Here is a 12208-nt window from a genome sequence, read left to right on the forward strand (position 1 = left end):
AAACAATTTAACTTTTTTTTCCCCTCTGTTTTAATTCCCCACTAAATCTGAAATACATGGGATTAGCAATAGCAATTTAGATATAGAAAAAAACCCTGCAGATATTTTTTCTCTTGGACAAAAACATCTAATGAAATAATTTTCCCTTTGAAAACATTGTAAAATAAAACATGTGAACCTCATCTTTGACTATTTCTATAACTTAATTATTAGCCTTTACAGTCTATTCACTTTTGGTTGCTCTAAAACAGACTCATACCATTTATCACTTGTTTAAAAAGGAATGTGAACCTGCAGTAAGCTTTATATCGTAACTCAGCTAAATGAAAATATTCCTATTAATATCCATTTTATATTACAAAACTTAAATAAACAAGTTAGTAATAAATCTGCTTTCGTATGTAAATAAAATGTAACTGCTCCTACTATTTTCTTAATGTAAAATTGGACCAGCATAGAAAACCTGACATCTTTCTCATCATTTCTTAATAGAGAAATTTTCTAACTATATATCCAGATACAATTGTTGAGAAATCATCATCTTAGGCACAAAAAGCAAAAAAAAGTCTTCAAGTACCATTAGGGGTTTATTGAACACTTACCAGTTAAAGATTATAAAATAACTCCTGACAGGTATTAGAACAAGAGTGATATTTACTTGCCCAGATTAGGTCTGTAGAAGTTGATTGTGTGAGTGTAAACCGCTGTCATCCCAGGTTCTCCTTAAACTCTGAAGATAGTCACATAATAGCTCTCCAGAAGTTCTCTTAAACACTACATCTCCAGAAGATAAATTTCCTTTTTCTAACATAGGTGTCCAAGACAGCTGAGTGTGAATCAGCCTCACAAGGATACCTATTTCTCTCCACTGACTATTATAAGAAGAGTCCAATGATTTAGCTGTCTGAGGTGAGGCAAGATGGATGCCAACCTAAGAGAAGATTTCAGAACTCATTCTGATCCCACCACAAATGCAGTGTAATCTTCTATTAACCTTGCAAAGCTTCTTGTCCTCACTTTGGCACCAATTTACAAAAATCAGCAAAGAACAGATCACGGATGATCTGAATGAAGGAATAAAAGCATGTGCTTTGTGACCTTACCAAAGGAACTCTTCCTACTAGTAGAGATTCTGTTTCATTGTGTAGAGCCTTCACGTTGACAGCTATCTCCATGGCAGTGTTTCTGGTAAGACTCTGGGGAATAAGAAGGATAAACATTTTTTGAAGTGATGCAAGTCAGACTGAGAGTAAGTACTTTTGCCTTACAGCAGATCTTAAGTGCCTTCTCCCAGGAGAAATACATCAGTTTAGCTCTAAACTGACAACCTGTTCAGCACTGAGAATAGAAACCAAAAATGTACTATCTATTTACTGTCTTTTTCTCAACTTCACTGAGTATGCCAGTAATACAATCTTGAACATCATCAGGTAATCTGCCACCATATCAATCCATATATGGCTAAGGTGAGCAGAAAAGTTGTGAATCTCATTATACAATGACTAGTGATTTCAATTTTTCACCTTCTCCTCAGCATACCTTCTCCTCAACCATACTTCAAGAAGCAAAGGTCAACGAACATATTTGCCATGTGTCAATTTGGGTTAGATATGGACAGCCTCTACCTAAGTAATAATTTTTGGGTCCAAGTCCTGAAAACACTCAGATCATGTAGGGTGAAAAGAGAAACCAGGAAACTCATTTCCCCTCAGCCCCTTTGCCTTCTCTAGCACTTGGATAGCAATTAGGCATGAAAATTTCTGTGAAAGCATCCACAGAAACTGATATTTATGTAGTAACAGATCTGGTTCAGCCTTTGTCATGCCTCCACTCTCTGAGGATAAGCCTGCACAGTTCCAGGTAGAGAATGCCGAAACTGCATCTCTGTCTTCTCATCCAACTTGTTTTCAAGTGGGGACAGGGAGTGTAATAAGCCCCCATACCACAAGCTTGTGCACCCAGATGTTACAGCTTATTGACACGAATCTCTGTTCTTCTTTACCTCAGGGAACCTTGGGTTGGCTTTATTTAATGCATGTGAGCATGCATTAACAGCATGAGCAAGCTCCTGCTCCAAGAGGCCGTGTACTTTTGCTGCTTCACAGATCCTATAAAAACATTTAAAAAGGAGAACAATATTTAATTTCCTTAAAGAATAATTCTTGAGTACACAACTTGATCAGATGAGAAAACACACAAGAACATGTTTCACAAAATACTTAGAAAATTATAGTCCTTTATAACAAAAATTGAAAGGCAAGTATCTCTTCAAGCAATACAGCACCTTGTAGAAATTACATCCATCACACAGATTTTTTTATGATGCTACAAAATCCTGAGATACATTTATTTGTCTTAGAACATTAATGCTATACAAAAAAAAATGGATCAAATATGTTGGTCCTATGAATTCAAGTAAACTACAGAGGAAAACTCTAGCACATTGCAATAACTTATTTGAAATTATCTTAAAAACACTTACACCTATTTCACAAGGCATATCCTTCAGATGTGACATGAAAATTGGCTGCAGTAATTTAAGATTATGGGAGGTACAGCTGTAACTACAACCTCCAGACCATCTCTAGAACAGTAAAGTTATAAAGATGTCTTGGCTAAACTTCACTTTGGGTAATTGATAAATTAATTTGTCTATGACTGCAGTATAAGGAGAGTATGTAGCCCTTCCTTTCTTATATTATTGGTAATTTTGATGCTGAAGATAATTAGTTGTTATGATAAAATGAACAGCAGCTTTATAAAATGTTCTTTTTTTAAAAAAAAAAAGCTTTTCTTTATCTTAGCCCTTATGAATGACTGAAGTGTCCATCCTGCTGACTTCCAGAGTTGTCTTCTAAAGGTTTTTGTCCAATAATTCTCAATTATATTTTTGCTTTGTCACAGAAAGACAATTTTTGCAAAGAATCTTTCAAGTTTTCCATTTCTGTTGCTACTTCAGAAAGTTGGTTTTTACAAGAAAAAAAAAAACACAAAAACACATAAATAAAAATTTTAAAAATACATGGGCAAAGCACACAAAAAGAAGTTGAGCCTTAAAAGAAATAATTTTTTTAAATTAGAAAAAAACAAGTGATATGGTGGCAACAAAACTTTAATCAAAAAAACAGGAAAATGTACACTTCTAAGCCTCTGTATGAATTTGCAATAATAATTCACTCTTGGTGTCTAGGTTGCCAATCCAACTTACTAATTTGACTGTACCTGGTAATAAGTTCTTCTGCAGCTTGTGAGCACAACTGGATCTGTGCAACTTCTTCCTCTGTAGCCAACTCAGCTTGCTGAGGGTACAAGGGAGATCTAATGACAGGTTTGCAGGAATCATACTTCTGTTTGTCCTCCCAAGACTTCAGGGTGTTTTCAAAGGCCTAATCAAAATTTATTATACATTCAATTCACAGCACTTGGGAGTATTCTTACTCATCAAAAAATTTAATTTTACATTTTACATAAATTTAAATTATATATTATTTTAGTTAAAATTAATTCAACAAATAAACAAGGGCTTGATTTAATTTTATATAAATAATACTACCTGATTAAATAGTAACTTTACACCTAAAGTTTTTAAAACTTAGCATAGAGAGTAAGTCACTTCTGAAAGCTTGTTCTCTCTTCCTCATGATCTTCAAAATGCGTCTTCCAAACCAGTAAGAACACAAAGACAGTGATAATGGTTGGACTGAAAGGTTTTAGAGGTATTTTCCAACCTAAATAATTCTAGAATTTTGTGTGATTTTCTAACGCAAACACATTTTGTGTGGATAGCAAGACTGAAATTCAAAACTGATACAGAATCCAAACATTAAAAATGGTGGAGAAAAAACCAAATTTACTGAAATAGAGTTCAAATTCCACCTTATCTCCACCCTAAATTCAGGATCCAGCTAGTGTATGGAGAACTGAGGGGCAATTGTACCTTTCACACAATAGTCCTAGAAAAGCATGGGAGGGAGGGAGGGGGCAATAGAAAAAATGTTGACCATTCTTACTATATACTAATAAGAATATAGGAATAGAGGAATAGCACCAATAAAATAAATAAAACTTAACAAAGCTTTGCCACTTATACAAAATAATAATTATCTATCTGGCTTATTATAGAAATTATATCACTGTAATTAACGGTATGAATTATGTAAATAGCTATAAAGCATTTTTATAGGTACTGTTTTGTTCACATTATAACTGAAACAAATTATTACAGAAACCAATGTTAGCAACGGTAGCTCCTCCTGCAACATACTCTGTCGCGTGTTAGCATCTGAGCTCTGTTTTTATGTATGATCTTAATAACTCCTGGGGGCTGGATCCATGCCTCTCCATCAACTTGCACTGGAACCCCTTCATCACCAAGTATGGTGATCTTTACTGACCGACACTGGAAAAGAACAAACACATTATTTTACAGGGCAATAAATACTGGTGAGACTGACAGGCCACCTGTAATCTGTTGATTACGAGGAGCTGTGGCTTCTCTCCAGAACTGTCTCAGGAATTAGGCTCTCCTATACTTCATTCATCATTGAAGACAATTTGTTACCCACTAAAAGCAAAACAATGTCAGTGCTTTATTAATGTACAGGGTGGTGGTCATCAAGAATCCCACTACTTGCCAAAATCCCAAACTGCTGCCAACCATCCTGTATGCTTGCAAGTAAGCAACAAACCTGAGCTATCCTGTGGTGCTGTAGTTTGATGACTCTGGACACTGCCATCTGCATGCTGCCAAATACAGCAACAACTTCTAAGATTTTATCATCGAATGATGGTGCTCCAAATATCTGTGAGGAAAAGAATGTATTCCATTTTTGATGGCAAATCCAGTGCTTAGATTGCAATGAAACACAGATTCATTTACAGATTTGTTTTCAACATTTAAATGCTCTAACTTCTTTACTGTAGAATAACTACACTGTTTCTCCAAAGTCATAGCAATAAGATACCACAGACAACAGGCAAATATAATTTAAAACAGCAATACTGATACCATTTGAAAGATCTGAATGACAAGGAAGAATGTACTTAATATTGAAGAGTTCTTGAAGGTGATAGAAATAAATGCTTTCATTCTGAATTCTCTGGAAACCAACATCCAAGTCCATGCTCTGCTTTGTTTAACACAGCTTTGATACTGAAGACAATCCTTTTCCTGTAAACAGGAAAACCACTTCTGTGTGTAACAAATGTTGTTCTGTGCAGCCAAGGTGCTGAGTTTCCACACACACAAAGCGCAGGAAGTCTCGCAACCTAGTGTGCTGCTGGGGAATTCAGCCACAGGACAGATCTCAGGCTGGACTTCAGCAGAGTCTGGCAGGTGATACCATGCTAAAGTCACTTGAAGCTTAACCATTTCATCTTGATGTGCAATAGGGAAAGGAGAATAGGCAATGAGGGAGAAAAATCAGAGGAGAAATCACTTCAGTAAGATTTTAATGGGTAGAGAGATCGCCTCTCTGAGCAGTACTTGAATTCTCTCAGTTGATACCTTAGGCAGAGTAAACTGCATCAGTAACACCAGAGACTAGACTGGAGAAAATTACAGTTTCTCCATCTGAATTTTTTTTCCAATTTCCATGGAATTTTTTCCATTTTTCAAAGCAATATATGAACATCTTGAAAAGAACCAAGATGGTGATTCTGCTGTTCCACGAGAAAAAGTGTGGAGAGCTCTTGATCCAGTAACTGGTATTTACACGGCTAGTTATAGCATGTGTTAAGAAAAAGTAGTTGTAAAATTTCATTTATTTTGTGTTGCCATTTCAGGAAAAGAACAGGAAAAACTCAACCCAGTCTTCTGCTATATCTCTCCACCAGTAATATCTGTACTGAACACCCATCTCTTTTTTTCTCCTTTTTTTCTTTTAAAGGCAAACCAATCTCTATGTATCACCATTCAAATTGACCCCTTTCCTGCTGCAAGTCATGGGTCCAGCCTGTCTTCTGGACATCAAAATAATATGCCTTAACAAGCCATGCTCAAGCCAGTCAGGGTGCAGATGCCCTGCCTGGCTCACTGCTAATCTTTCAGCAACAGCCAGAGCTGTCAAGGTAACGTCTTTCATTTGTCCAGACAGGCAGAACCAGCAGCACTTCAGACTACCACCACCACCTCTTCATGAAGAGTCATTCAAGACTGCACTAAAGCGCTGAATTATGCTCCTAACTTTGTCCAGAAAAAACATGCCACTCTGCTGGCACATCTGCTCACTAGAAGACTAATAATATCAGTGAAACTGCCCCGGGACACACACATTTGCTGTATACCAGTATGAAAGCTGAGACACATCTCTCTCTCTGAAGCAGTCCAGGGAGAAAAAAACCTCCTGAACAGGAGCTGAGCAGACATTAGAACAGCTTTCAAGTTCTGACCATGAATATGGAATACATAGAAAAGCTTTAGATATCCATTGCCAAATATAAACAGAATTTCCATCCTCTGACGTGTATCAAAAATAAGAAAATGAAGCTAAAATGTCTGAATTTCTTTTTTCACTTTTGTGTTTGTGTGTATATATATAAACATATATATATGTATGCAATTATATATATATTATATAATATAAGCATGTAATTATATATAATAGATATTATATTAAGTTACATATGTTATGTATACGTATGTTTCTATGTATGTATTAAAAAGTAAAGGATAACAATTCAGAAGAAACGTAAAACTTTTTGGCAAAAAAAGTCCTGGATTGTCTGCATCAAAATCACAAGTCAATTTGTAACTACAGTTTTAGGTGATTCAGACATCACACACCAAATCAGGACATGCAGATTAGGATAATCTGCTAGTAATTACAGTTGGTGCACCGTGAGTGAAGTGGATAGCGGCAGTAACACTGTTCCAGGTTGTAAGGCATGTAGGGATCCATATGGTGAGATGTTTCTTAGGAGTTGAAAGGAAAAAGGGGAAAAAGCTACCTTAAAGTATTTTAAAGGTTCATTGAAAATAATATTCAAAACCCAGTTTGCTACCCCCACTAAATTATCAGTCACTAAAGGCATCAGTCTTCATTTTCTGAATCACCATCCCTCACAGCAAAGCTGCTTGAAGAACAGGAGGAAAATTAAGGTATACACTTTGAGTGATTATCCTGTCTATCTTGCTTGCTGTTAGACTATAGCAAACAGAGGAATCTATGCTTTGAGAAACCTTATTTACATCTCTAAAACAATACAGAGAGGAATTACTTGTGCCTCTGTTTATAAAATTAGTTTCTAAAAATACTTATAGAGCCATTTACAAAACAAAATCATTCTGCTTTATTATGAACAGTTTGCTGGAATGGACAAGGCAAGGGACAATGGACAGTAAAAAATAATGGAATATATTTTCAGTTAAAAAACCAGCAAGACAATACAGTTTGAACTGAAACAGCCTCCTCAAAAAAGAGTTGTTATCCAAACTATATGCTACTACTATTAAAATCAAGTGAGAAGAGCAGTTCATTATATTTATTGCTGGTTTTGCCCAGAAGGTTAAGTCTCTTTAATGCTACTTACATCATCTTCTTTGGTTCCACCCCAGAAATTAGTCCCACCAGCATAGCTGGGAATGTTCAGCACAGCTATGCCTTGCAGGCTTGGAAGGGGGATGTACTGTCCGTCACACTGTAATGGATAAAAACTCCTTCAGAACATAAATAATACAATAAAAGGAATCAGTAAAGAGTAATTTTTAGCACATGAAGCTTCAACAGAGCTGGCAGGGGAGGACACAGTTATTAAGAGGTCTGGCACAAGACTGGTACCTCCGTGCAGTGAAGCACCTCTAAAACAAACCTCTTCTTTCCAATCTTAGCACTGACTTTTGCAGAGGTATAAAAATAAAATATGTAGATCTACAAGCTGTAGTATCTACAGCAGTCATGCTCCATGAATCTTGAAAGAAGCATTTTCACATCCCTTGTTATGAAATTTCTCATGCCCTTAGACAATGGTCTGTCCATCAAGGATTAAAACTCTTTTTGCACTAAGAAAACCAATCTCCCTGAGTGCACACAGTAAGATTGCCAAGGACATCACAAAAATACTCATTTATACATTCAGTAACTAGTCTTCCATCCTATATCAGCATTCCCAAAATTGCAACAGACTTGTTATTTAGTCAAATCCATTTAAGCCGAGGGCAGGATGTGTCAAGAATATCCAAGAATATTTCTAGCATAGTCACAAACATGTTGTTAGCTTTCAGTGTTTGCATGTATTGTTGACTTACTGTAAAAATAACTTCACTCTCCTCCCAAAAGTGCAAAGACAAATCCAGGGCTGACCCCACAGGTGTCAACCTGGCTGTACATGGGAGTTGTTGATTTTGCAGGTAAGATGTCACTCTTGTGTCCAACTACGCAGTCCTTCCTGCTTACTGCTTTACCTCCCAAAACACATAAGCAACTCCATGTCCTGCTCAACAAGATCATGGGATGACATCAATCTCACTTTTGGCCAAGAGTAAATTTACAGATATCAGTGAAATCACTCTTGACTTACAGCAGTACAACTGCCTGCAGAGAGGAGCCAGTGTTCTCAAACCATTCCACTGGGAGTCCTGCAGCAGTGCCACAGGCATGGAATTGAAGCAAGTTAGAAACACAAGGCTGTAAATGCTGGACCCAGGTGTCACTTTGTGGACCATGAAGTTGCTAGTCAAGCTGCCTTTAATGTGGATTGCTAGATCACTGCACATTACCAGTCCATAGAAGGATCTTAAAATTATACAAATGAAAAAGAAAAATCTAAAGAAATAAGGACAAAATCTGTAGCATCTTTTTCAGGAGGAGAAAGCGATGCAAATTATTTCCAGAATGCGCTTAGTGCTCTCTTTTCATTATTTAATCCTAGCAGCAAGACAGAATGTAACATTTTAGTCAAAGATGTGACAGTATCCAAAATATGATGTGATATTAATAGATGCTGCACAGCCATTTGTAGAAGTCTGCCTCTAATGCCTGAATATGCAGGCATAATATATCTAATATTATGCAAGACAACATTAAATGTGAAATTTTTACTTGCTGATTTACTTACAGGAATATTTAAAAAATAATGAAAGGTCAGCAGTATTGTTGAATCTTATTTGAATCAAACTCAAAAGATCCTTAAATTCGAATTCTATCTGCAGTATACATAACGTTCTCTCCTATTATTATATTTGCTAACTACTGCATAATTCCTTGATAATTACTTAGCTAACAGCAATCTGCTGCTACCAGACAAAATCCTCCTAAATCTCAGAGTGAGAAAGAGCTCCAGTAACCTAAAATTATTCTTTCAACTTAAAAAGCTACCCTCATATAAATATCATAAACTTCTATATTAAATAGTTGGCATGAAATAAAAGGAGAAATTATACATGTTCCCTGACAAAATCCACCTTAGATATTCTTAGTGTGAAAAGAACCATCCTATAGTCTTTTTCTGCATTTGGGAATAATTTATATCTCCTTTAAGTTCCCAGTAACATGTGTAAGACTTAGATTTTTATGTCAGAACTTAAAAGCCAAAAAATAACTGTGTTTAGACATGGAATTTGTTGTCCTTTTTTTGTGTGACTACTAGAGAAAGTCTCTATTGGTGTAGCTGGGCTTCTTTTGATGTATATTCAGAATCTCCTCTCTTTTGTTAGGAATTTTTTACTATTTTTACTATTTACACGTATAGCTTTCATATACTTTAAATTGAATCTGAAGGATTAAGACTCCTTATCTCTTTTCTTCTCTTTATTTTACGGCCCTTTCTGTGGTTGCTCTTAAAACTTGGTCTGTCTTTTGATACAGTGAACATTAAGAAATATACCCTACCTACACAATTTATTATCTTTTTTTAACCCAGAAATTACAATAAACATAATATTGGGTATTTTGTGATCCTTAAGTACTGATATTTTACTAAAAAACATGACTCTGAGAACCAATTTTAAGCAGCACATCTTTTACGTAGCACATCTTTACACAGTGCCTTTGAGATCAGCTTGGGTTGACATAAGAATAATTAATAAGCTTCAAAAATAAGCACTAATTCTTCGCTACACATTGTGCAAGCAACTCTCACCATAAATAAAATTTACCTCAAGCTGAACTTTTTGTTCTAAGTTCTTGTAAGTTCTCTGCAATAGCTCTTTAGTGCCAAGAACTCCATACCACATCATGTTTTTCGTCCGACTTCTGAAAGCAGGCAAAACAAGATTCACATATTGACGCACATACATTATTGTGTCTTGTACTTGTAGAAAAAAAAATTTAAGAAATTAAAATAAAGGAGTAAGGAAAAGAAAATAATGGAAACATCTTGGCTCTGTTACTGACAGAGTAAATTTATTACCTGCATTTTTCAGGGTGCTCTTCTCGCTTGTTATTAAATTCTAGTGAAATTTTTGCATCTAACCCAATTCCAAAGTAGTTGTTCATGACACATTTTTCTGAATATCCCTCCCTGTTAGAGGAAAAGAGAAAATTAGGTGTACATTTGTATGGAACCAAGACTGTGATTGGTCACAGAACAGAATATGACCTAAGATACTTCAAGAGATCTTTCCTCTGAATCTTCCTGAGTAAACAGGTTTGGGCTGAAAAACCCAGTTCTGAACAACTACTGTCCTTCTCTTCCAGGTGAGCAAAGGATAAGTGAACTAATGTCTCCCATTATTTTCAGCTGCTGCAAAAAAATTTGCACTGCTCATAACTAACCCAGCACAATGCAGCTTGTTTTCAGACATGGAGGTCTACTGCCAAATGATGGCAAACAAGAACTTCATAATGCAAAAAAATAAGAGGATGCCCTTAAGGAAAGCAAAACAGTACATTTAGAAAAAAAAATTTCTTACAAGGAATCTGGATCCGGGTCAATAAACGGCGTAGCACCAAATGGATCGATGTTTGCTAGCAACATTTTGCTAATAATTGAACTTCCTGCAATGGAAGCAGCTAGACCAGCCCTTAAACCTGATTAAAAAAAGAAAAAAACAAAACAAAACAAAACAAAACAGAAAGAAAATAATAAAAAGAATTTGTATTTGATAAATAGACAAACATATAATATAAGCCACATACTGGGAAACAAAATTCATTAAATCTGTACAGGGAAAGATTGTGATTCTACCTCAACTTTTACCAAAATTGATTATCTTTTCAGGTCTCTGGCTCCCCTAAGCAGAAAGGCAGCTATGCTGCATTGTAGTGGCTCTCTTCAGGTACCACCATTGAGAAAGAAAAAAACAAAGAAAATTTAGGGTTTCAGACTAATGCTCACTGGCTGGAATAGTAACCAAATGGGTGACCTAACATCCAAAAAGACTACCAGAACTTTTCATTCCATTTAATCTTCATGTCCTAACTATCCATGATTTTTATTTTGTCCTATCCTTTGAAAGCATACATAAGAAATATTCTTACCATTTTTACAACTGGCAGAGCTGCAGTTTAACTTAAGTGGTTGGAAGATCATGGCCTCAACATGTCTGCTTTGACTAATATCAATTTCATTCTACAAAATACTCTGTAATGCACGTAAGCAATGGAAAATACTAACAGCTTTTACTTAAATTTGTCTAAAGAAAAAATGTAAGCTTGGTTCCACTGTGTTTTAGCTATACTAATAAAGTTAATTAAAACAGAATTTAACTAGTGGTCTCTAGTATTAATTCCATTTGGAGCAGAAAATATATTTTTTCTGCATTTAGGTAAGAATAGATTTTTTTCCAACTGTTTTACAGAGCAGTTTTATGTGGTTTCAGTTATCCACTTCCAGATTGATATTCACAGACAGCTCTTACTCAGAGGGTTGAACTTTACACAGCTTTGTCCCTCAAACTCTTCATCCTAATCCATTGATTAGGATAAATGAGAGAAGGATTTGAGGGTACCTGTGGATGAAAAATTTGATGTGATGTGACAATGTGAGCTTGTGTCCCAGAAAGCAAAACATGTCCTGGGCTGCATCCAAAGCAGCATGGTCAGCAGGGTGAGGGAGGGGATTCTGCCCCTCTGCTCTGCTCTGGTGAGACTCCACCTGCAGTGCTGCATCCAGCTCTGGGGCATCCCACACAAGAAGGACATGGACCTGCTGGAACAAGTTCACAGAGGGCCCTAAAAATGGTCAGAGAGCTGGAGCACCTCTCCTCTGAACACAGGCTGGGAGAGTCAGGGTTGTTCAGCCTGGAGAGGAGAAAGCTCCAGGGAGAATT

The 12208-nt window shown here is 36.2% G+C and overlaps 1 protein-coding gene across 4 annotated transcripts in view; it reads right to left on the bottom strand.

The window, feature by feature from the left end:
- Nucleotides 1–12208, bottom strand: part of DGKH (diacylglycerol kinase eta) — a 166862-nt gene that overhangs the window by 21762 nt on the left and 132892 nt on the right. For all 4 annotated transcript variants that reach the window (XM_033051622.1, XM_033051621.1, XM_033051623.1 and 1 more), the window contains 9 exons: nt 10850–10967; nt 10348–10458; nt 10094–10190; nt 7531–7638; nt 4689–4802; nt 4265–4399; nt 3223–3386; nt 2003–2108; nt 1104–1196 (listed from right to left, as the gene is read on the bottom strand). In XM_033051622.1, coding sequence (XP_032907513.1) covers nt 1104–1196; nt 2003–2108; nt 3223–3386; nt 4265–4399; nt 4689–4802; nt 7531–7638; nt 10094–10190; nt 10348–10458; nt 10850–10967 — 1046 coding nt within the window. The remainder of the gene's footprint in view (nt 1–1103; nt 1197–2002; nt 2109–3222; nt 3387–4264; nt 4400–4688; nt 4803–7530; nt 7639–10093; nt 10191–10347; nt 10459–10849; nt 10968–12208) is intronic.

This window comes from Catharus ustulatus, chromosome 2, assembly GCF_009819885.2.
Source record: "Catharus ustulatus isolate bCatUst1 chromosome 2, bCatUst1.pri.v2, whole genome shotgun sequence".
Lineage (NCBI taxonomy): Eukaryota > Metazoa > Chordata > Aves > Passeriformes > Turdidae > Catharus > Catharus ustulatus.